Source organism: Arvicola amphibius, chromosome 3 (genome assembly GCF_903992535.2).
Source record: "Arvicola amphibius chromosome 3, mArvAmp1.2, whole genome shotgun sequence".
NCBI lineage: Eukaryota > Metazoa > Chordata > Mammalia > Rodentia > Cricetidae > Arvicola > Arvicola amphibius.
This window is the reverse complement of record NC_052049.1, coordinates 126,837,623-126,858,925: the sequence shown is the minus strand read 5'-3', so window position 1 is coordinate 126,858,925 and position 21,303 is coordinate 126,837,623. Positions and strand designations below refer to the sequence as shown.

Below are 21,303 nucleotides of genomic sequence, written 5' to 3'. Positions count from 1 at the left end.
CACGGGTCACATGGCTTGAGCAGGCAACAGTGAGGGACATAAAAAGTGGTGCATGCAGCCTGCTTGCGTCAGGCACCTGAGAAGCTGGAGTACGTGCTGAGCCCAGGGAAGTCTGGAACCCCTCTGACCCAGGCCCGATCTATTGCAGCAGATCCAGCTTGCTCTGGCCACCCCTCTTCATTTCTGCTGGGTCTTGGTTGCTTGGTACATGTATTAAATTGGCAGATGTCCCTCCCAAACGCCACATCCATACATCCAGCTGCTCCTAGAACCCCGCCCTGGGGTTTCTGCACACATGCTCCTATTCTAACACACCCAAGACCAAATGTTTCACACTTCCTGTCCCAGCGATCAGGGCTCAGAACCAACTGTCCTGACTGCTGCCTTCCTCGTTTCCCACACTCTTAAATGCTGTCATTTCTATCCACGCCTGCTTTGCCCCTTGGTTGGCTTCTCCCATTTATTCTGCAGATGCTATCGAATTAGCCCTCACAATGATGCTGTTTATCTATCCCAGAACCTTCAGTGGCTCCTGGCTACCTTTAGGGTAGAGTGTACTTTTCAAATTAAACCCCACGTTTCTCTAAAACCTTCTCTTTTACTCTCCTATCAGCCAAAGTGACCTGGGCACAACCCGGACCCCAAGCTTCATCAACCTTGTCTTGCTGGCTACCTGACTTCTTCCCTTTTGGATTTGGATGGTCCTGAGGAATTAGGAAGGTGTTAGGGAGGAACTTTGGAGACAAAGGCCTCTCTTCCTCTTCCACAGGCAGGAGCAGCCATCCGCCACGGAGAGCCCAGCTGTCAGCTGCCTCACAGGAAGATGCTGCGTGGATGGGGTGGCCCCAGGGTGGGTGTGTGTATGCGCACAGCCCTGGGAGTCCTATACTTCTGCCTCACAGGTGAGGGGAAAGATCATTGTCATGTTGGTGTGTGACGATGCCTACTCCTTCCTGGGCTACTTCCAGGCTGGCTCTGTCATGAAGAATCATACTGATTTCCATCTCTGGGATCCACAGGCAACCTTCTTCACCTTAGTCTGTACTTTTCCATCTGGGAAATGGGACTTGAGCGCTGTGTACTATGATAGTTCCAGGTTCCTGAAAGCACTGTGTAAATTCTCTTCAGGACCCTTGTGCCTAGGGCTTCTCTGCCCAGAACTTTCTACCCTCAGACAGAGGCATGATTCCGCTCTTTATTCTATTGTAAGCCTTTGCTCAAATGGCAGATCCTCAGCATGCTTCCTTGGCTGCTTTGCATAAAAGCATAGCCCTCTCTCCCTCCCTGTCCCTGTGCTTTATCACCTTCCTAGCTTTTGCCTCCACTTGACGTATGGTTCCTTTGTTTATTTCCTTTTTTCCCCTGCTCAGAAGATAGGACCTATCCTCAGGGTTGGGATGGATGCTTGCTATATAGTCAGTGCTCGATCACCATGATGAACAAGTCAAGGTACTTCCCGGATAGTACTTGGCTGTGTAAATGCCCTATTCGTATAGTCTGACAACCCATAGAGAAAACAAAGCCGAGTGTCTGGTGCCATCTAGTGGTCACAGGAGGCAATACCCATCTCTGCCACTAAGGGTTGACTTCTTTTTTGGTTTGTTTTTATTTGTTTGTTTGAAACAGAGTCTCACTATGTATCCCTGACTGTCTATCCTGGAACTCACTATGTAGACAGGCTGACCTCGAACTCACAGAAATCCACTTGCCTCTGCCTCCTGAGTGCTGAGATTAAAGGCGTGCATCACCACCACACCCAGCCTGATTCTCTCTTCTTGATAGATAGAAAGAAAGGGCTTTGGGTGATTTAAATTCCATGTCCCAGATGTCCCCTGCAAGGGACACCTTGGTGTCTAGTTGGCAAGGATGGGAACTGGCCTAAGATTTCATGGGATTACTGAAAGATAGCCAGGCCCAGCTTCAACCGCTAGACATCATGTACTAAGTGTGGAATGCCTAGTAAAACACTAACCACAGAACTAATACAATTTTCTAAGCCCTCTGTGGGTGCTACACTCAGTTAGCTTCCTTTGAAGGCTGTGCTTCACATATTTTGAGTGTGCCTGCTTCCTATGGGCAGAGTTCTCACCTAATCCCTCCGTCCAAGCACAGCACATTCCCCAGACCCTTCCTGACTTCTCAGAGCTGCTGAAGCAGAGATGACGGGCAAACAGAGGTTCCTGGCAAGGAAGGTGCCAGGAAGTCCATGGGATAGAGGGCACAGGTGACCACAGAGGAGCCTGTCCCAGGACCCTTTTCTCAGGGAGGGTTTCCTTCAGGATGATTTACATTCTGTTACATAGTTACTTTTCTATAGCTGTGACAAAAGCCTCCACAGCCAAGGCAGCTTTAAAAGGAAGCATTCCATCTGGGGGCTTACAGTGTCAGGGGTGGGGAGCCCATGGCCATCAAGGCGGGGAATGTGGCAGCAGGACTGCAGGCAGGCACTGGGCAGCAGCTGAGAGCTTACGTCTAATCCACAAGCACACAGCAGAGTGAGGGGTGGCATGGGCTTTAGAGACCTCAAAGTCCACTCCCAGTGACACCTCCTCTGACAAGGCCACACCTCCTAACCCTTCCCAGACAGTTCCACCAACTGGGAACCGAGCATTCAAACATACGAGCCTGTGGGGGCCATCCTCATCCAAACCACCACACATTCCTTCCTTCTCATCCGTCATCAATCAGCAAATATTGGTAATTCTGACTGCATCTCAGATCTGGCTGGTTCTATGGCCACTCTTCAGTTTTTGGATTTTTTTTTAAGACAGGGTTTCACTATGGAGCCTTGACTGGCCTATAACTTGCTATATAGTCCAGCTGGCTTGAATTTACAGAGATCTCCTTGCCTTTGCCTCATGGTGCTGGAAGTAAAGCCTTGTAGCTGACTCCTGTGCTAACTACCTCACGTGTCCTCTCTTCTACTGTATCACTACCACAGTTTTATTTTTTTTTTTTTATTTTTTGTTTTTCGAGACAGAGTTCCTCTGAGTAACAGTTCTGGCTCTCTTGGAGCTAACTTTGTAGACCAGGCTGGTCTCAAACTCACAGAGATCCACCTGCCTCTGCCTCCCAAGTGCTGGGATTAAAGGTGTGCGCCACCACTGGCCGGTTTCACTATCACTTTTTTAAAAACATTTTTATTTATTTATTATGTGTACAGTGTTCTGTCTGCACATGTGCCTGCAGGCCTGAAGAGGGCACCAGATATCATTACAGATGGTTGTGAGCCACCATGTGGTTGTTGGGAATTGAACTCAGGACCTCTGGAAGAGCAGCTCTTAACCGCTGAGCCATCTCTCCAGCCCTCACTATCACTTCTTATGAGGACCTCTGAGGTGGCCCCTGACTACTCTCCCTCTTACCCTTCTACAATATAGTCTCCTTGTGTAGGGGAGCCAGGGCAAGCTTCAGGCTTTGCTACCCACATTACATTTAATAACCACTGTCCTTCTTAATGCTATTCCCTCGAAGGCAGAAACCTCAGGTTTCTTCCAGTGTCTCAAAAGCCTGTCTGGCCCCCTCAGAGGGCCTTCCCATAGGCTCTCACTGACCCCCTACCTCAGGGACTTCCTGTCTGCTAGTCCCCCTTCCTGGTGCCCACTTATGTAGGCTCTGTGTTTTACACAGCATGTGCTTTGCACTTTATTTAAAGACAGGGGTGTTCTTTCTTGTGTGTCTGTTTAGGAAGTGAAGCAAAGGACAAGCACCCATGAAGTTCTCTCAGTCAGATAAAATCACTGAGGACATTGGGTGTTCGCTTTTTGTAGGCACCCCTGCCTAGTTATCCGAATAGTATGTAACTGTGGGAAATGGAGAGGACCTGGCGCCAAGTCCCTGGCTTCTTCTGTTCCCTCTTTCTCTTTTACAGTAGTCCTTCTTTTTGGTTTTCTTCTCTCTCCCCCCTCTCCCTCCTCTCTTCTCTCCTCTCTCTCCCTCTCCTCTCTCTCTCTCCTTCTTTGGGTCAGAGTGGATCCAAAACTGGACAAGAGTTCTAGCACAGGCGCGGCCACAGCCCCACTTCCCCAACCCCACCCCCATAGTCTAATCAGAAGCTGATAATTATCTGTGTTCATCACAAACCGCCTCTCTCTTCCATTAGGATGTAAACGAGCTCTAGAGTGTGACCTGGTCTTGGTCCTTGTTACATTCCGAATTCCTGTTGATGGATTAGCTGCTTAGGGTGAGGAGCGTAGATGTGGAACTTTGCTTGAGCCACAGACCTAAAAGCAAGGTTGTACAAAGCCTAGAGATAGCTGGGGAAGGAGAGAGACCCTGAAAACCCCACCTTTCCTAACCACCCTCCGACTCACCCCCAGGAGCTGTGGAGGTCCAGGTCTCTGAAGACCCTGTGGTGGCCCTGGTGGACACTGATGCCACCCTCCGCTGCTCCTTTTCCCCGGAGCCTGGCTTCAGTCTGGCAGAGCTCAACCTCATCTGGCAGCTGACAGACACCAAACAGCTGGTGCACAGCTTCACTGAGGGCCGGGACCGAGGCAGTGCCTATGCCAACCGCACGGCACTCTTCCCTGACTTGTTGGTACAGGGCAACGCATCCTTGCGGCTGCAGCGAGTCCGAGTCACCGATGAAGGCAGCTACACGTGCTTCGTGAGCATCCAGGACTTTGACAGCGCTGCTGTTAGCCTGCAGGTGGCAGGTGAGTGTGGTCCACGTGCCGTTCTTCTGCGTGCGGGCTCTCATACACTGCTCCCCACAGCTCTCAGTCACGTCCTAACGGTCTTGCGCATCCTCTCTCCCACTGTATCTCCTGCACTGATGATGCTGCTAACCCCTGCCCTCTGCTACCCTCCTGCCTTCTGCTCAAAGTCCAGCATGACTCTGGAGCCCCATAACGACCTGGGGACGAGGTGACAGTCCTGTGTGCCTTGAGGCCACAGTGTTCTGACAGGGATCACCTTGACTGGTCACGTGACCACATTTTGGCTGGCCAAGGACCGTGGCTTGTTTGACTTACACAGCATTCCTAGGCTGGTGCAGGGTGCTAATGGCACCTACAGATGCCTGGTATGCAACCTGGTGGTGCAGTAAGATGTGCACAGCTCGGTCACCATGACAACCCATAGAAGCCCCATGGGTTTTTATTTTTTTTTTTTGGTTTTAAGTGGCACCTTAAAGGGAGGTTATAGTTCTGTCGATTGCATTTGAAGTTAAAGGAAGTTAGTTCCCTATCCTCAGTATCCCAGACAACAGAGATAGCTGAGAGTGATAGGAACGTGATGGGCGGGGACTCCAAGTAGTGTGGAGTCACTGGTCAAAGGCCTTCTTGACCCCCTCCCCCACCCCCAGCTCCAAGGCTATAGAAATTTCTGGAAAGGATGGAGATGCATCTGGGTCAGCAGAAAGCCACGGGACAGGAAAGCCACGGAACTTCTGCTGGGGAAGGGGTTTGCTCTTGCTGGAGCGCTTGACAATCCCATTGCCCAAGTCTGGACCCCAGGGATGGCTCTTAACAGACAAGACCAGCCTGCTGTGAAGGTCAGATATGAAACTCGATCTGCCTAGAGAATGGGAAGGAACAAGGCCTGGATTTTGATGGTAAAAGAGGCTGCGGAACAACTGGAGAGGCCCTGTCCTTTCTTACTGCTGTGTCTCTACGATTCTGGAGGTCCGGGTTCTGAAGATCCGTGGTGGCCTTGCTGGACAGTGACACCAACCTAGGCCGTTCCTCCCCCAGCCTGGCTCCAGCCTGGCACAGTTTAACCTCATCGGCTAACTGATGGGTACTAACTAGCTGGTGTGCCGCTTCCCCACGGGCTGGGACCTGGGCAGGGCCTATTCCAGGGGGCAGCACTCTCCCTCGACCTGCTGGCTTAGGACCATGTGTTCTTGAGGATACAGCACACGTATGTAGCCGACGAGGGCAGCTTTGTAAACATCGGGGACTTTGTCAGTGCTGCTGCTAGCCTGCAGGTGGCAGTTCAGTACCAGGAGGGAGCATTGTCTGTCCCTTTCCCAGTCTGTATGCAGCCCACCCACTTGTCCCGCTGCTGACCTCAACATCAAAGAAACCCCAGGGCTGACTCCTAGCTAACAGCCCATGTGTCCTTGCACCACTGTATCTCTTGACCTGACCATTATTTATCTCATCCCTGCCACCCTCCAGCTCCCTACTCGAAGCCCAGCATGACCCTGGAGCCCAACAAGGACCTGCGTCCCGGGAACATGGTGACCATCACGTGCTCCAGCTACCAGGGCTATCCCGAGGCTGAGGTGTTCTGGAAGGATGGGCAGGGACTGCTCTTGACTGACAATGTGACCACATCCCAGATGGCCAATGAGCGGGGCTTGTTTGATGTCCACAGCGTGCTGAGGGTGATGCTGGGTGCTAGTGGCACCTATAGCTGCCTGGTACGCAACCCCGTGTTGCAGCAAGACGCTCATGGCTCAGTTACCATCACAGGTAAGGGGAGAAGGTTAGCGGAGGAAGGACTGAGGGAGCAGCTACCTCCTCTCGAGGCCCTGACCTGGAATATCAGTATAAAAATACTCATTATGGTGTAGATTTCAAACATTTCCAGAGCTTCCCAGGTGAGAAGTCTTTAAGGTTCCTTGTTTCCTTGAGCTGATGGAAATCATTTCTAACGTTTGCTCCTGAACATGCTTCCCACAGCTCTTAACGCCTCTTACTTACATGGACCGCAAAGTACCTGCCTGGAATCTAGAGGGTGGGTAGAATTTTGGGGCAGTGGCAAGGCTTGCTTAGAGACAAGAGGGTGTGTTTGTCTTGCTTCCAGCGTACACTTCTTTGGTGTGAAGGAATTGCAACTGTGAAGCCCTGGAAGACTGTGGGGCCTCCCAGGTGGATCCTACTCACCTGGGTCAAGGGCAGCCCTCTCTGCAGACTAGAGCGCCGGTAGATAGCCAGAGTTGTCTCTACTGCCCCCATGTGGTCAATGCTAGATTGAACCTCTAATATTAGGGAAGTCACTTCATCTCCGGTTTCCAGGTCAGCTCTAGCCCAGGTCGGCACCTCCAGTGCTTTAGGCTGTAAAGAGGACTTAGGCTCACCTTCTTGCCAAGGTAGGCAGTCACTGTCTGTATTTGTCCCTGACGTGTTCCAATTCAGTGCTTTGGTAGGTCTGTGTGCTAGGTCTAGCTCCCTAGGTCCTACCTCAGGGGCGTGTGAGCTTTCCCAGGGACCGCCTACATCTCTGAGGTCAGGAAAGCAGGTTGTCTGTCACTGGTCCTTGCCTTTTCGCATTCCACAACTTCTGCCCGACACCCCCAGCCCATTCAGCTCTTTACTTCCAATGGTTTCCTGTGTCCGGGTAAATCTTAGACTTCACTGTAGGGAGCCAGTCTATGCCTCATCTAAGGGAGTCACTTCCTGTGTTCCCTCATGTCCTGAGTACCACCTTGACCTTGTAGAGAACACCATAGGAAAAAAAAATATTTCACTGGGGCTGGAGAGATGGCTCGGTGATTAAGAACACTGACTGCTCTATCGTGAAGAGCAGAGTTCGCATCCTAGCACCCATATCAGACGGCTCTCAAATGACTAGACCTCTGAGTGGTCACATGCCGTTTTCTGGCCTCTGTGGGTACCCTCACATACACGTTTGAACACACACACACACACACACACACACACTAAATCACTTTGTTCACAAGAGAGACCAAGAACTGTGGCATGAGACAGGAAGGACAGAGGACTCATAGCCATCTTACACCAGGTGGGCCGGGCTCTCTGTGCACTGACCCTGTGAAGCAAGGGCTTGCATGTGGAAAGAGCATTCGCCCCACCTCAGAGAACATTCTTTACACCTCTGTAGTTAGCATGGAAAGAATTTCATCTGGGCCAGTGTTGCCAAGCACAATTCAGACAAGACCCAGTGAAAAGGGACTCCACTCAAGACCAGAGACTAGCACAGTGGCTCCATACATTTTGGGGGGCCAGACACCACTTTGAAAATTAGACAAGTGATAGAGGCCATGATTTGCCCATAGCTTGGAGGGTCCCCAGCCTCTGCAAACTCTATTTGAGGACCTCTTTGCATCCTGCTTCCCACATTCTGCAGCAAGAGACGAGCCGGGATCTGAATCCAGCATTGGCCTCTTAGCCCAGTTTCCCTCCTCCCCGCGGCTGGCCTCCTGTTTTCGTTAGAACAGATCTGGCTTGCCTTGGAGCCCTTGGCCTGCATTTTGCTTCGGGCAGCTCTGCCTTGTGCAGCATTCTGGGATTTCGATGCTCAGTCCTCTAGCTGCTCTCCCTCCACCTGATGGGGCTGAGTGACATTGAGTGCTGTGCCAGGCCTCTCTGGAGAGGGCTTTCTGGAGCAAGAACTGGAGATATAGGTCTGAGCCCCAGCTGACTGTGCCCTTTGCTAGAGGCACGAAGGAAGTCTGACAGTATTTCAGGCAGTTTAGGGGCAAACACAGGGAGATTTTCCCTTTGAGTAATTAGCTTATACTAATTAGATATTGAATAGATTCCTTGTGATATTTCATGCGTGTGTATAATGCATTTTGATGATATTCACCTTTAATACCATTTCACGTCCCGCTTTCTTTCCTGCTGATCCCCTTCCTCTGCCCAGCTAGTCCCCTCCTACTTTTATTATTTTAAAACCTTATTTACTGTGTGTGTATACTAAGGTCAGAGGACAACTTTCGGGAATCGGTTCTCCCCTTCCCCAAAGGCTCTGGGCTAGCACGTAGGTCATCAGGCAGTCCCAGAAGACTCTTTACCAGCCAACCCATCTTGGTGTCCCCCTCCCATTTTACTGTCTATTCTTTGTGACACAGTGACTTTGGTTAGGATTGCTTACAGGAGCACAAGTGCAGGATCGATTAGAGGAGCTTGGGCACTTTATCGTGGGGCTCTGTCGCTGAAGAAAATGTCTCTCCCTTCCCTAGTAACCATTAGCTGCCTGTGGTTCTTCAGGGAGGGGTGGAGTCCCTTGAGTATTTCTGCTGTCCACCCATCTTCAGATTCCAGGATCCAGAGCAGCAGCGTGCCCTGCCCCCAGCCCATATTTGTGGAAAGTGTATTTGCTGCAAGGACTTACTCCAGTTCCTCTGGGCCTGGACCTCTGCAGGTTCAGGTGCAGGGCCCCCGCTGCCTGTGTACTCCAGAGGCTTCTAATGCCCTGGCTCCTGGCTGTCCCCAGAGGGCAAAAGGAACCAGCTGTCTTTGTTAGAGGTTTTTTCCCCCTCCAAGGCTCTGCCCAGCAGCCAGTGTGGCTCTAGGCGAGGGTGGAATCTATGCTGGAGTCCTGTGGGCTGTGCTTAGGGCAGATGCTGGCCTCAGCCCCACCTTGAGCTCCTCGGCCTCACTCATTCTCTTGACCTGAGGTATCTAACGGGGGCAGCCTCAGGGCTGCACGTGAACGTTCCCTTGGTTAGGCTCCCCCAGATCCGCACGAGTCCTTGAGGCCCTCATCTGTGTTTAGAACTAGGCACACTTTCTGTAAAGAGACAGAGAATGAATACCTTATGGGCCATGTGCCCACTTTGTGGGCCACGTGCCGCTTTTCTGAAAGCTGCTGATTTTGTTTGTTTGTTTATTAGTCTATTTATTTATTATTGTCAGCATCGCATTGTCTTAGTTGACTTTGAATTCAATATGAGTGAGGGTGACCTTGAGTTTCTTGAGACCATCTCTACCTCCTTAGTTCTGGGATCACAGGTGGCATGGGAAACCATGACTGTTTATGTCATGCTAGGAACTGAACCCCAGGCTTCATGTATTCTGAAAAGCCAGCTGAGTCGCCTCTCCAGAGTCCTGGAGCTTTTCCTTCTGTTCTTCTGTGTTTCTCTTCTCTTCTCTTTTCTTTCTTTCTCCTTTCTTTTTGTAACTTTTTACAAAAATAAAAGCTAATACTAGCTCATGGGTTGTCAAAAACAGGCCACACCCTGGCTCCAGGGAGGTAGCTGGCTGGTGTCAGACCCTTAGGATGATGTAAGCCAGGTGGGACTGCAACCCTCAGGGAGGCCTCTGGAGAGATGATTCTTAAGCCAGATGGGGAATTTGGGAGCTCCTGCTAGGAAGGGAAAATGACAGGAGACGGGCGGAGGCCAGAAGGTGTCAGGGTCTCTGCAGAGAATGGCTGAAGTGGGACTTCCTGTGGTGACATCACACACAGAAGCTGGGAGCCTGGACGCTTAGTCAGCTTAGAGATCCTTACGCCACTCTCAGATGACAGAAAGCTTCTCCTTGGTCAGTGGGGCCCTACCCACGGTCGTTAGTCACCCCCGGGCTTGTTAGCTCCATCCCCTCTCTTCTGAGGCATGTTTCCATCACCCATAGCCACAGTGGCAGGGTTCGGTAGGGTTACTGGAGCTATGGCCGCGGGAGCCTGAGTGAGCTTCATTCATCTTGGTGGGGCACAGTGAGAGTAGGAGCCCCTGTTCACACCTCGGAACAAGATGGTCTCATCCTTCTGTCTTCTTCCAGGGCAGCCTATGACATTCCCCCCTGAGGCTCTGTGGGTGACTGTGGGGCTCTCTGTCTGCCTTGTGATACTGCTGGTGGCCCTGGCCTTTGTATGCTGGAGAAAGATCAAGCAGAGCTGCGAGGAGGAGAATGCAGGTGCGTGCGTGCGTGCGTGTGTGTGTGTGTGTGTGTGTGTGTGTGTGTGTGTGTATATACAGGTGCATACATGCCCACATGTCTTGAGGCATGTCATTGTTTTAGTTTCTTAGGTGCAGCTGTAAGAGAATACTTGAGACAGGATCGAATAAAAAAACAGAAATTTACTGGCTTGAGTTTCTCAAGCTGCGAGTATCATATCCAGATAGCAGGGAGAGCAGAGAAATCACTTGCCATAGAAGAATGAAGGCTGGAGTTTGGAACCCTAGCACCCACCTAATATCTAGTGGGCATGGCAGCTTGTCTGTAATTCCAGCATTTAGAAGGAGAAGGCAGGGCTTCCCCAGGTCAAACTGATCAGCTAGACTAGCCATATCAGTAAGCTCTGGATTTGATTGAGAGACCCTGCTTTAATGAATAACAGGGAGCATAATCAAGAAAGCCTCCTGTTGTCAGCCTTGGGCCTCCACATACATGCGAACAGGCATGCACAAATACAACACACTCAGACACAGGCACAAAGTAAGGGTGGAGCTGTCAGAGACTAATCACCCCTTAGAAGTGTCACCTCTTTAAAATAAAATTAATCTAAAATCTAAATTTAAAGTTTTTGCGTATGTATGTTTTGCCTGCAAGTATGCACAGAACTGTGGTTACAGATTATTGTTACACTGACGATGTGGGTGCTGAGAACAGAATTCTGTTCTCTGCAAAAGCGGACAATGCTCTTAACTATTGAGCCAACTCTCCAGCCCAGAAGTCACGCCCCTTGATACTGTTGGATGACAGCTGATTTCAGTGTGCATTTGGGAGGGAACAGACGTTCAAACCCAGCAGTTGCTGTGTCCGTGACAGAATGAACAGGAAGGGGGTACACAGAGGACCCTAGCCTGAGTCCTCGTGGCTAATTGTCCTCTGTGAGTCAGTATAACCTGCCTGTCCATGCATGAACATGGCAGATGGGTGTAAACAAGAGAGATGTGTTATGAAGATGGTAGTGTGTAAGGCTGCATGCAGTGTGACAAGGGATGAGTGTGTCTGTCTGTGAGGAGAAAAGGTCCAGAGCCTTGTGAGCATTTAGCTTGTGTGTCACGAGAGTGTATGTCTTCCTCGGATACTACTATCTGCTGGGTGAGGGGGTTATGAATTGGTGTTAGTGGGTGGACACTGGTGGGTGGCACGAGTAGACGGGCTGTGAGAGCCGACGGTAGTAGAGGCTGGAAGGAGAGTAGGCATGGGGAGGAAGTGCGGGGAGTTTGGTCAGTCGTGGGTAAGTGATGCTTGTGACTTGGATGGTTAAGCGGGCTGTGCGAGGCTGGTAGAGGGCGCAGACAGACAGAAGTGGGGTACAGAGGGACTGGGGAGATGACTGCCAGTAAAGGACCTGCTGTGCAAGCATGAGGACTTGAGTTTGGGTCCCCAGCACCCTCGTAAGTCTGGCGTGGCAGCTTGTTTCTGTAACGCTGGGGTTAGGGGGACAGGAGGCCCGCTGACATTCTCTGGGCAGCCAGTCTAGCTCAGTCCATGAGCTCCATGTTCAGTGAGGAACCCCGTCTCAGAGAAGGTGGAGAGTGATTGAGGAAGACACCTGATGCCAACCTCTGGCTTTCATGCACATGTACACACACATGCACATACGCACACCATACACACACACATACAAAACATAACAGAAGTGGGGGTACAGATGTGGTGATGTCGACTGGGTGGCAAGTGAGCGGGTATGTGAAGTGGTAGGCCCGGTGGGTAGAAAGCTGGATAAATGGTCCCTGGCCAGACGAGTGCTGGGCTTTCTGCTGGGCCCTTCCGTTCTGTCCCAGGTTCAGCTCTGCTCTGGTCTCAAGCATTCCGACCAGAGGTCACTTTTGCTCAGCCAGATGTGGAAGTGTGGGAATGTAAACACTGAGAAAGTCTGTTATTCATCCTTCTAGGCGCTGAGGACCAGGACGGGGATGGAGAAGGCTCCAAGACGGGTGAGTCTGACCTTCTTCACGGGGAGGCACCAGGGACAGGAGAACAGGACTTTACGCTCTGAGTTTTGAATGAAATACCCTCTGATGGAGCCCCCAAACCAGAAGGGGTCCAGAGGTAGAGTACCGGACTGCCACAGGAGTCCTACCCTACCCTGTCCATCAGGACTATACCAACTGAGAGCTTCCTAGGGGTGGGAGGAGGGCTTCAGGAGAGAGGCAGTCTCTTATAAACAAAGGAGCCTTCGGCAAATAACTGTCTTTGGCCTATTTTTCCCATATGTAAAAAAAGTGGGCATGAGAACAGGTCTCTAGGCTTTTCTGGGTTGAGTTAAATGAGATAATCCCTATAGAAAGCAGTACCACGGCTGGTGTCTTGTTCAGAGCTTACAGTGGTGCCCTGTCGTGATCCAGCAAACAGCTGCCCTGTTCTTAGGCTGTGCAGCTTGGGTGAGGTGCTTCACTCTGGGCTTCCATCTCTCTCCTGTAAACTACCATCTTGGCCCTGTTCTAATAGCACCTGAGAGCTGTTCCGAAGCTCTCTCCAGAGCCCAGAGAGGCAGGTGCTTTGCCGAGGGTCCTGGGCTGAGATCTGGTCCGAGGGTGGGTCCCAGTGCCCCAGAACTGCAGGACCAGGAGTGACCAGGCTGAGAAAGGCAGGTTTCCCATGAGCCATCCTGGACTGCTCCAGTTGACACTAGCTCCCTCCTTACTCAGTAGAAGGAAGGGCGGGAGCGATGCATGGGGGCTGCTGTAAATCACGTCAATTAATTCTCCACCCACCTGTTGGTGCCTGTGTGGCAGGCATGGAGGTGAGCCTGGGATCAGGCCCCAGGTCTCATGCTTAGAGACAGATGTTGGCAGAGGGAGGGAGGAAGGGAGAGAGGATGGGCTGGAGAGTTAGCCTCTAGGCCACGTGACCCTGGGCCTCTGGAGGCACCTGCAGCCATGCCAGCCTCCCTTGGTCCTCATTTCACCTCATTTATGATCTGGGCTCTGTGTGCTGCCCTATCTCCAGCTTGTCTGGGCACGGGTGCTTGTCTGTAGTAACAGGAAACGGAGGCTCAGAGAGAAAAGACACACGGGACTTATTCAGAGACGGTGGAGGTGGGACTGAGGCTTGGGGTGGCTGTCTAGGGCTCCTCCCCTGGCACTGTGATGGTGCCCCCAGCCTGCCCGTCCCATCCCATCCCTTCTAAATCCTTACCCTTACTTCTTCCTCCACCTGCCTTCCTGGGGTTCCTCTCTCATCACGTGCTCCTTCCCTTTTATTTTTTTCAGCTCTGCGGCCTCTGAAACACTCTGAAAACAAAGAAGGTAAAGATATATTATTGCCTGAAATGGAATATGTGTGTTTGTGTGTCTGTGTAGGAAGCTGAGGAGTGGGGCACCATCATCACCCTTCTGCTGCTGACCTGTGTCCGCCCCAGAAGAACAGCACTCACTCACCTCCTGGTGAGATGGTAGATTGTAGAGGAACCCTGGTCCCAGCTGCTCCAGTAGGACCCAGATGTCAGACACAGGCTTACCTACACCAGGCAGTTCTGCCTCTCCTGTCTGACGGTCTGAAAGCTGCAGGTAGCCTGGGGCCTGGATTCTGTCCCCTGCAACATGAAGCTTCCAACCCTGGGTCCGAGAGGTTGCTGCCGTGGCTGCCATGCCCCCTCCAGAGGCAAGGGATGAGAAGGAGTGCAGGGAGCCTCTTTCTAGGGCTTGGCCAAAAATAGCTCCTGTCACTTTAGATACATCCCGTTGGGCAGAACCTAGTCACGTGACCTGTTTCTCAGGTGAGCCTAGAAATGTAGCTTTCATCTGGGCGGCCACGTTTCTGGTGCGTAGGAGGTGGCCAGTCAGCACAGCGGTCATTATTACTCACGCCCGCAGGTTTGTTAGGAAGCCTAGGAAATGAGAAGTCTCCCTGTCGTTGGGAAGCAGTGAACGCAGAAGAGTGAAGCCCTGCTGATGAGACTATCAGCCGAAGAGAGTTGCTGCCCGGAGTAACCCCATAGGTGAAGCAATGGGCTTCCCTGCTCCCCAGGCAGGAACCTTGACTTTAGTCTGTGTCCAAGATGGATGACTGCGGAGACAGGATATGACAGTTCCTTTCCGGAGGACATAGACAGAACCCAAAGGAAGGGAGAAGAGAAGGGCCACACATACCCAAGGCCTTCTAAACTGCTGGTACAAGCTGGGATGTGGAGCGGGGCCAGGGGTGTCAGATTTGGATCTTCTTCAATAGGGAGGCAAGGTCAGAGGGAGAAGGTTCCCTGCAACATTACTCTCCAGGTCATTAGGATGGGAAGGGGCGCCTGCCAGGGGAGGGAATTGGGCCAGGCCTTGAAGGGTGAGTCAGATGGACCAAGCAGGCCAGCAGGAGGGAGTGTGTGGAGTGACTGTCTTACCTGGCTCCTGTGTACATACTGGCTTCCAGTGTAGCGGTGTAAGAAGACACACTCCTTACTCTATCCGTCCTGTGCACAGGTTAGGGGTATACACCCCCGACCTGGGCAAGTGACTTTGGATGTGTTCCCAGGAATAGAACTTCTAGCTTCTAATGCATTTCCCCTTTTGCTTTCATCCCACCATGAAATGCAGATGATGGACAAGAAATAGCCTGACTGGGAGCTGCTGCCTTTCCCAGGTGGGGAACCTACTCTCTGGCTGTGTTGAGCCTCAGTGTGAGCCCCACCCCCAACGTATGGGTTCTGCTCCACGCCATTCCTCACAGGATGGGGCACATAGGCCACCCACAGCCTTATTTCTCTGATGGACCTGATTCCCATCATCCTGCAGCCTTATTTTTCCAGTGACACGATGCGCAACCATCCTTATTTCTTATGGACGTGACACACAGACCGCTCCACCTCGTTGCTCCTCTAGAGTCATCCGGTGGCCTTGTTTCTCCAGTGATACCACACTTGAGCCTTCCTTTCGCCTTATTTCTTATGGACACACACAAATCACCCCACATCCTTGCTCTTCCAAAGTCACACAGACTATGTTACTGCTGTTGGTCTCCAAGGCACATACTAACTATTAAGATGAACCCCTGCCATCTTTATCTGAAGCCAGCTGCACCGTCATCTCTTGGTTTTTCCCATGGCCCTGATACATCTCACTTATCGCTCCTCAACCTTTTTTTCTGACTAGCGTGGATCCCATCTCTTCAGCATCTCCCAAGTCTTCATCCCAACTCACCTGCCCTGGGCTTGGCTTTGGTTGTCTCCCTCCCTGGCTAAGTGTGATGGGACACTCTCCCCACCTACACACACAGGTACAGTGATACTTGCAGCTGCACGTGCTGGACCACGTACAGACTTGCCTTGCGTGGTGTCCTCTGGCTGCCCTGGGCTGTGCCCATTTTCCCCACAGGAAGCAGGTACTGGTTGCCTGGTTCTCAGAGCCCCTCAGGGGAGTCAGCCTTCATCCCTATGCTTTCCCAAGTTTGGAATCTTAGTTACTTTTACTTTCTTAGTTAAATCAATGTCTGTAGAGCCACCACAGGGGTCAGCGCTGAACTGGGTGCCAAGGTCCTGTAGCAAAATCAAAGTCCCTTCTCTCGAGACCTCAGCTTCCAGCTGGGAAATGGCTCCCTATTGTACCCATCTGTGCCTACAGTTTCTGGAAACCTCACTTTCAGCCCACACTATCGCTGACCCAGGGCCTGGAGTAGGGGCAGAGACCTGGAGAGAGCGCAGCCCTTTGCCATACTTGGAGAACTGGGTGTTTCTAGGATTTTTTCTAGATGTGGACTGAAAGGCAGGTGGCCACAGCCATGCAGACCTGGATGGGGGCAGCAGTCTGTCATACTGGGACCGTCTCAACAGCTGGAGCCCCCGAGGACAAGAAAGGTCTGCTCCTTACCATGGTGCTATTCTGGAGCTGGGGCTTGTTCCTGGCTTGTCTCCGACAGCCCTGGCTTTCCGCAGAGCAGAACTTCTGGTGTCCCCTTCAAGGCATCTCTCCCACCCCAGCAGTAGAGAATGTGAGGATAATCTACATGGACTCTGGCCAGGTGTCATGTTGCACTTGGAAGGCAAAGACAGGAGGATCTCTGAGTTTGAGGCTAGACTGGTCTACAGAGCGTGTTCCAGAATAACTGGGGCAACACAGAGAAACCATCTCAAAAGACAAAACAAAAATAAAACAAGAAGTAAATCTGGGACTCTGTTAACGGGGTGCACTGTGGGAGAAATAAATGCCTTTGTCTTTCAATAGCTTCTTGTCTGTGATGTGTGCGAACAGTGGGGTGGCTTGGTGCTAGAGGGGAGGAACCCGTCCTGGGCATTCAGGCTGTGATAGGGCTACCTACTTCACCATGAAGGCTTTTTCTCCGCTGTGGTTCCTCTTCTCAAGCTTCTGTCAAGTTGAGGAGAAAAACAGAAACAAACGAACAGAAACCAACCAAACAAAAGAACCCTAAGAGGCAGAGAGGCAGGTGGAAGCAGATGCTAGAGGAATGAGGGTGCACACTGTTCCTGGATGACCCCAGTGGAATGCGGAATAGCCCAGGACCTGGTTCTGCTTTGTGGCACGGAGCAGGACATTGACCTTTGGGCTCACTTCTGGAGACCTCCCACTTAGGAAGTCTGAGAGGATAGTGAACTTGGAGGACAAATTAATTTTCAGGGAACCAGATGCATGGATAGGGGAGCCTGCAAAATGGCCTGCATTCTTATCCCTTGGAAAATAGCTTCAGCACTAGGCTTTGTCAGAGCATCCCGAGCCATGGACAGGAGGCTGTGCTACCGTGGGGCTCGGGCTGCCGAGCTTTTGTTTACTCCCGCTCCATAACTAACATGACTATATCCCTCATACCTCAACACTGAGGATTTCTTTACTGAATAGGATGAAGAGTCCTGCACGAAAAGTGGGTGATATTCTTTATAAACTCGGTGATAAGCCGGGCGGTGGTGGCGCACGCCTTTAATCCCAGCACTCGGGAGGCAGAGGCAGGCGGATCTCTGTGAGTTCGAGGCCAGCCTGGTCTACAAGAGCAAGTTCCAGAACAGGCTCTAAAAAAAGCTGCAGAGAGACCCTGTCTCGAAAAACCAAAAATAGAAAAAAAAATAAACTCGGTGATTTGGGGCCGGGGATGTGTGGCTCTGTTGGCAGAGTGCTTGCCTAACATGTATAAAGCCATGGTCTTGATCCCCAGCACTGTGTAAATGGGACCTGGTAGTGCACATGTACATTCTTAGCACTCAGGAGTTGGAAACAGGGAGATCAGAGTACAAGGTCGTCTGACCTACGAACTGGGTTCGAGACCAGCCTGGGCTATGTGCAATCCTGTCTTAAAACAGTAACAACCCAAACTAGAGGATTTGTTATAAAATTGAAGGTTCCGGTAACAAAAAGATCTGCCTTGTTTGATGTCTTACACTGGGTGCTCTTGGATGTGTTTTGGAATCTCAAAAGCTCTGCCTCCCCTGACTCTTGGTGCCTTTGTGACCTCAGTCCCTCCCGGGGTTGGACAACAGCTTCGGAGGTTCGGAGGTTTGTTGTGAGGTTCAGGCAAGAGCGATAAAGCATGCTGGGCACCTGTGAGGGCCGACTGAGACTTTCCTGCCATGCTACTGCTTACTTGGTGGGATGTGCAGCGACCCTGGGCCAGCGATCCACCCCTGTTTTCCCATCTGCATAAAGAGAGAAAACTGGTGTCTTTTCTTCCTGTCAGGCTGAGGTGAGGGTCAGACATGATGATATCCTGTGTTTGAGGAGAGACTTAGCAGGTGTGGGATGGGCCTCGAAGCTGAGGGTGAGGGAAGTGGCCACTGAGGCCCCTGATGACAGGTGCCTTGGAGAGCAGTATTTTTAGCTGCCCTTCCTGGGCACAGCTCCAATTCCTGCATTTTAATGGAGAAATAATTCTCACAGTGCGACAAGCTGTAGCCTGCAGGTGTCACATTCATATTAAAGAGAGGACAGAGCAAGGGTTCGTTTGCCTGGCTGGAGGTGTGACCGGAATTCGCCCCTCGCACCATTTGTAACCTGGATCTGGCCACTCAGTCACTTGTGGGGAGGGAAAAAGGAAGAGTCAGAATGGTGTGGACAGGGCCCTGAGTCCCTGTCTCTCCTAATGGCTTGTTACAGATGGTTCTGCTTGCACATAGAGTTGAATGATGGCTCGGGATGGGCTGTTCCCAGAGTGGCACTTGGCCTTGTTCAGTTCCAGGATGTGGATACTGAATGCGAACCTGGGAGTCCATGAGCAGAGACTCTGGACGATTCGAGCGGAGCCATTTCTAGAGCTCCACATGCAAAGCCCCCCTCCCTCTCTTACGTGTGTGTCTATGCGTGTTCACACCTCTGCGTGCTCACATGTGGAGGCCTGATGCTGGCATCTGCTGTCTTCCTCCATCACACTCCACCTTATATTCTGAGGCAGGGTAACACTGGAGAAGAAACACAGCTCACCGTTTCAGCCAGGCTTTCTAGGACGTTTGCCCCAGGAGATTATAGGCGACCCTTTCTCGTGGGTTCTGGGGATCTGAATTCTGGCCTTTGTTCTTGTATGGCGCTCTACCCACCGAGCCACCTCCCCAGCCAGTGAAGCCAAGTCTTAAGCTGTGCCACGAAGCCAGTGTTGGCCTGAGAAACCAAAACTCCTCAAGGGGCTCTGTAGAGAAGCAGGAGCCAGGCTGGGGTGCCTCGTAGGAGAGTTGGGCGCTGATAGGCACAGAGAACTGGGCTGTTCTCCCACTGTCCTCCACTCAGACAAATGGTTGACTTTTTACTTTTTTTCTTTCTTTTTTTGTTGTTTTGTTTTTTGAGACAGGGTTTCTCTGTGTAACTTTGGAGCATGTCTTGGAAACTTGCTCTGTAGAACAGGCTGATCTATGTAGATCTGCCTGTCTCTGCCTCCTGAGTGCTGGGATTAAAGGCATGCACCACCACTGCCCAGCTACAATGTGCTTTTCTTCCAGACTTTTCTCCAGGTGATGTAGTTAGAAGAATGGCAGCATACATCTGAGAATGTTATTCTGCAACATTTCCTGACTTTCTTTACCATTTCCCAAGTCTCTTCCTTCTTCCTCTTTTCTCTTTCCACTGATATTCGACACATCCGGCATCTAAATTTTGCTCCTCCTCAGTATGTGGGTTCATGATTTTTTTACACAAGTGTCGCTGTTACTTTGATCAAGATCTAGAACAATGTTGGAACCCCACGAAGTTCCCTTATGTCCTTCTGCAGGCAAGAGCTCCACCCAGGGGTACCATCTGGCTGCTTTCTGGGTGAATTAGCCCTGCTTCTTGAACTTAGTAGAAAAGACAGTGATGCTATTTTGTATCTAGCTTCTAGCAAAGACTTCCTTCATTCCTTGTAAGCAGAGAGGCAGTAGCTCCTAGTGCCTGATCTCGAAGTGTCTTGTCAGTTCCTGTACTTTGGACACAACTAATACAGGTTTCCATACCATGAAGTTCTGCACCTGGGATGGCTAGGCACCTTTTATTTTATTTGGGTTGCAGGGGCAGAACGTTTTGTATCCTCGACTGGTCTCAAGTTCACTATATAGCCAAGGATGACCTCAAACTTCTGATCTTGCTTCTGCCCTCCAGGCGCTGGCCTTATAGTGTGCACCACTGTGCCCAGTTTATACAGTGCTGGGAATAGCACCCAGGGCTCCACGCATGCTGAAGAAGCACTGTCGAGGAGCTACATCCCTGGTTCTCTGAGTTCATTTGAAACGCTGGTGGAGCTGCCTGCAGTCTGCGCTGCCTTTCCAGCTGGGCCCGTGCAAGAGGAGAATACAGGGTCCACTAGCAAAGTAGATTCTAAATCAGTGGCCAGGACTTGTGGCCACCTATTTCTGTTATCCCTCTGGACTCTTCAGCATTTTCCTGGAAGCTGTGTCCATTTCTGGGCTCTTGAACCTGGGCAAATATGTCTACCCACTCACTAGATATGTGGATGCAGAACTGTGATCTGAATATATCAGGCTGGGCTCTGAGTGCAGAACTCTTGGCCATAATTGATGGGAAGGCTGATCAGCATCTTGGATTCAGGTGCCTTGGGGAAGTGCAATCGTCTACCCGCACTGAATCCCAAGGCATTCATAACCTGCCATTTGGCCCCACCAGCTCCAGGTTCTTCCGATGACGTTATTTCATCACTAATGAGGCAGGACGTTTTGGAGCAGGAAGAAATCTTGGTCTCATGGGGTAGACAGACCCTAACCCTTAGATGGAAAGGTTGTGAACTTTGCTTCCTACCTTTCCCAAACATCTGTGCTACAAAACATCCCCACCCCCAAACTTCCCTTTGCCCTCCTCAAAACACGTTTTATTATTGTCCTTTCCAGATCGAAGCCCTGGCTGAGCTCATACTGTATCCACTCTTAAGAGAACAACCTTCTTGACCCTGCACACGCTGCCCCAGTGACAAAGCTCCAGGCCCCATTTAGTCCAGCAGACTCTGGCCGCTCACTAAAATCACTTAGGGAGGTTTTTAATAACACTGGTGCTTGGGCTCCATCCCCAGAAGTTCTGATGCAATTGGTTGAGGTCATTGCTGAATAGCTGATGCATGTTCTCTCGGGGCTCTAACCAGACTTTGCAAGTTAATGCAAAATGGAATTCTGAGAGAGACCCCTGAGCTTTGAGAGGAGGCACCAAGGCAAGCCAACTGTTCCGTCGCCACTATAGCTGACCCAGGGATCCTTGTTTTCCAGTGGCCAGAAGCTTAAAAAACTGGAGTAAGGAAGACCAGAGGCAGTGGTCAAATGCATTGTGAGACCCAGGAGGTTAGCAGAAACCCCACCTTCCTGTCACTAGTCAGA

The 21,303-nt window shown here is 51.2% G+C and overlaps 1 protein-coding gene across 7 annotated transcripts in view; it reads left to right on the top strand.

Annotated features, from left to right (window-relative positions):
* Positions 1 to 16,738, top strand: part of Cd276 (CD276 molecule) — a 31,832-nt gene extending 15,094 nt beyond the window's left edge. For 3 of the 7 annotated variants that reach the window (XM_038322853.2, XM_038322847.2, XM_038322852.2), the window contains 7 exons: positions 770 to 902; positions 4,320 to 4,658; positions 6,126 to 6,422; positions 10,419 to 10,553; positions 12,485 to 12,526; positions 13,805 to 13,840; positions 15,119 to 16,738. In XM_038322853.2, the coding sequence (XP_038178781.1) occupies positions 824 to 902; positions 4,320 to 4,658; positions 6,126 to 6,422; positions 10,419 to 10,553; positions 12,485 to 12,526; positions 13,805 to 13,840; positions 15,119 to 15,141 (951 nt within the window). In that variant the 5' untranslated portion in view covers positions 770 to 823 and the 3' untranslated portion in view covers positions 15,142 to 16,738. Of the gene's footprint in view, positions 1 to 613; positions 903 to 4,319; positions 4,659 to 6,125; positions 6,423 to 10,418; positions 10,554 to 12,484; positions 12,527 to 13,804; positions 13,841 to 15,118 lie in introns of all 7 variants that reach the window. The other 4 variants (XM_038322850.2, XM_038322851.2, XM_038322848.2 and 1 more) reach the window with 3 other exon arrangements.
* The last annotated feature ends 4,565 nt before the right edge of the window (positions 16,739 to 21,303 follow it).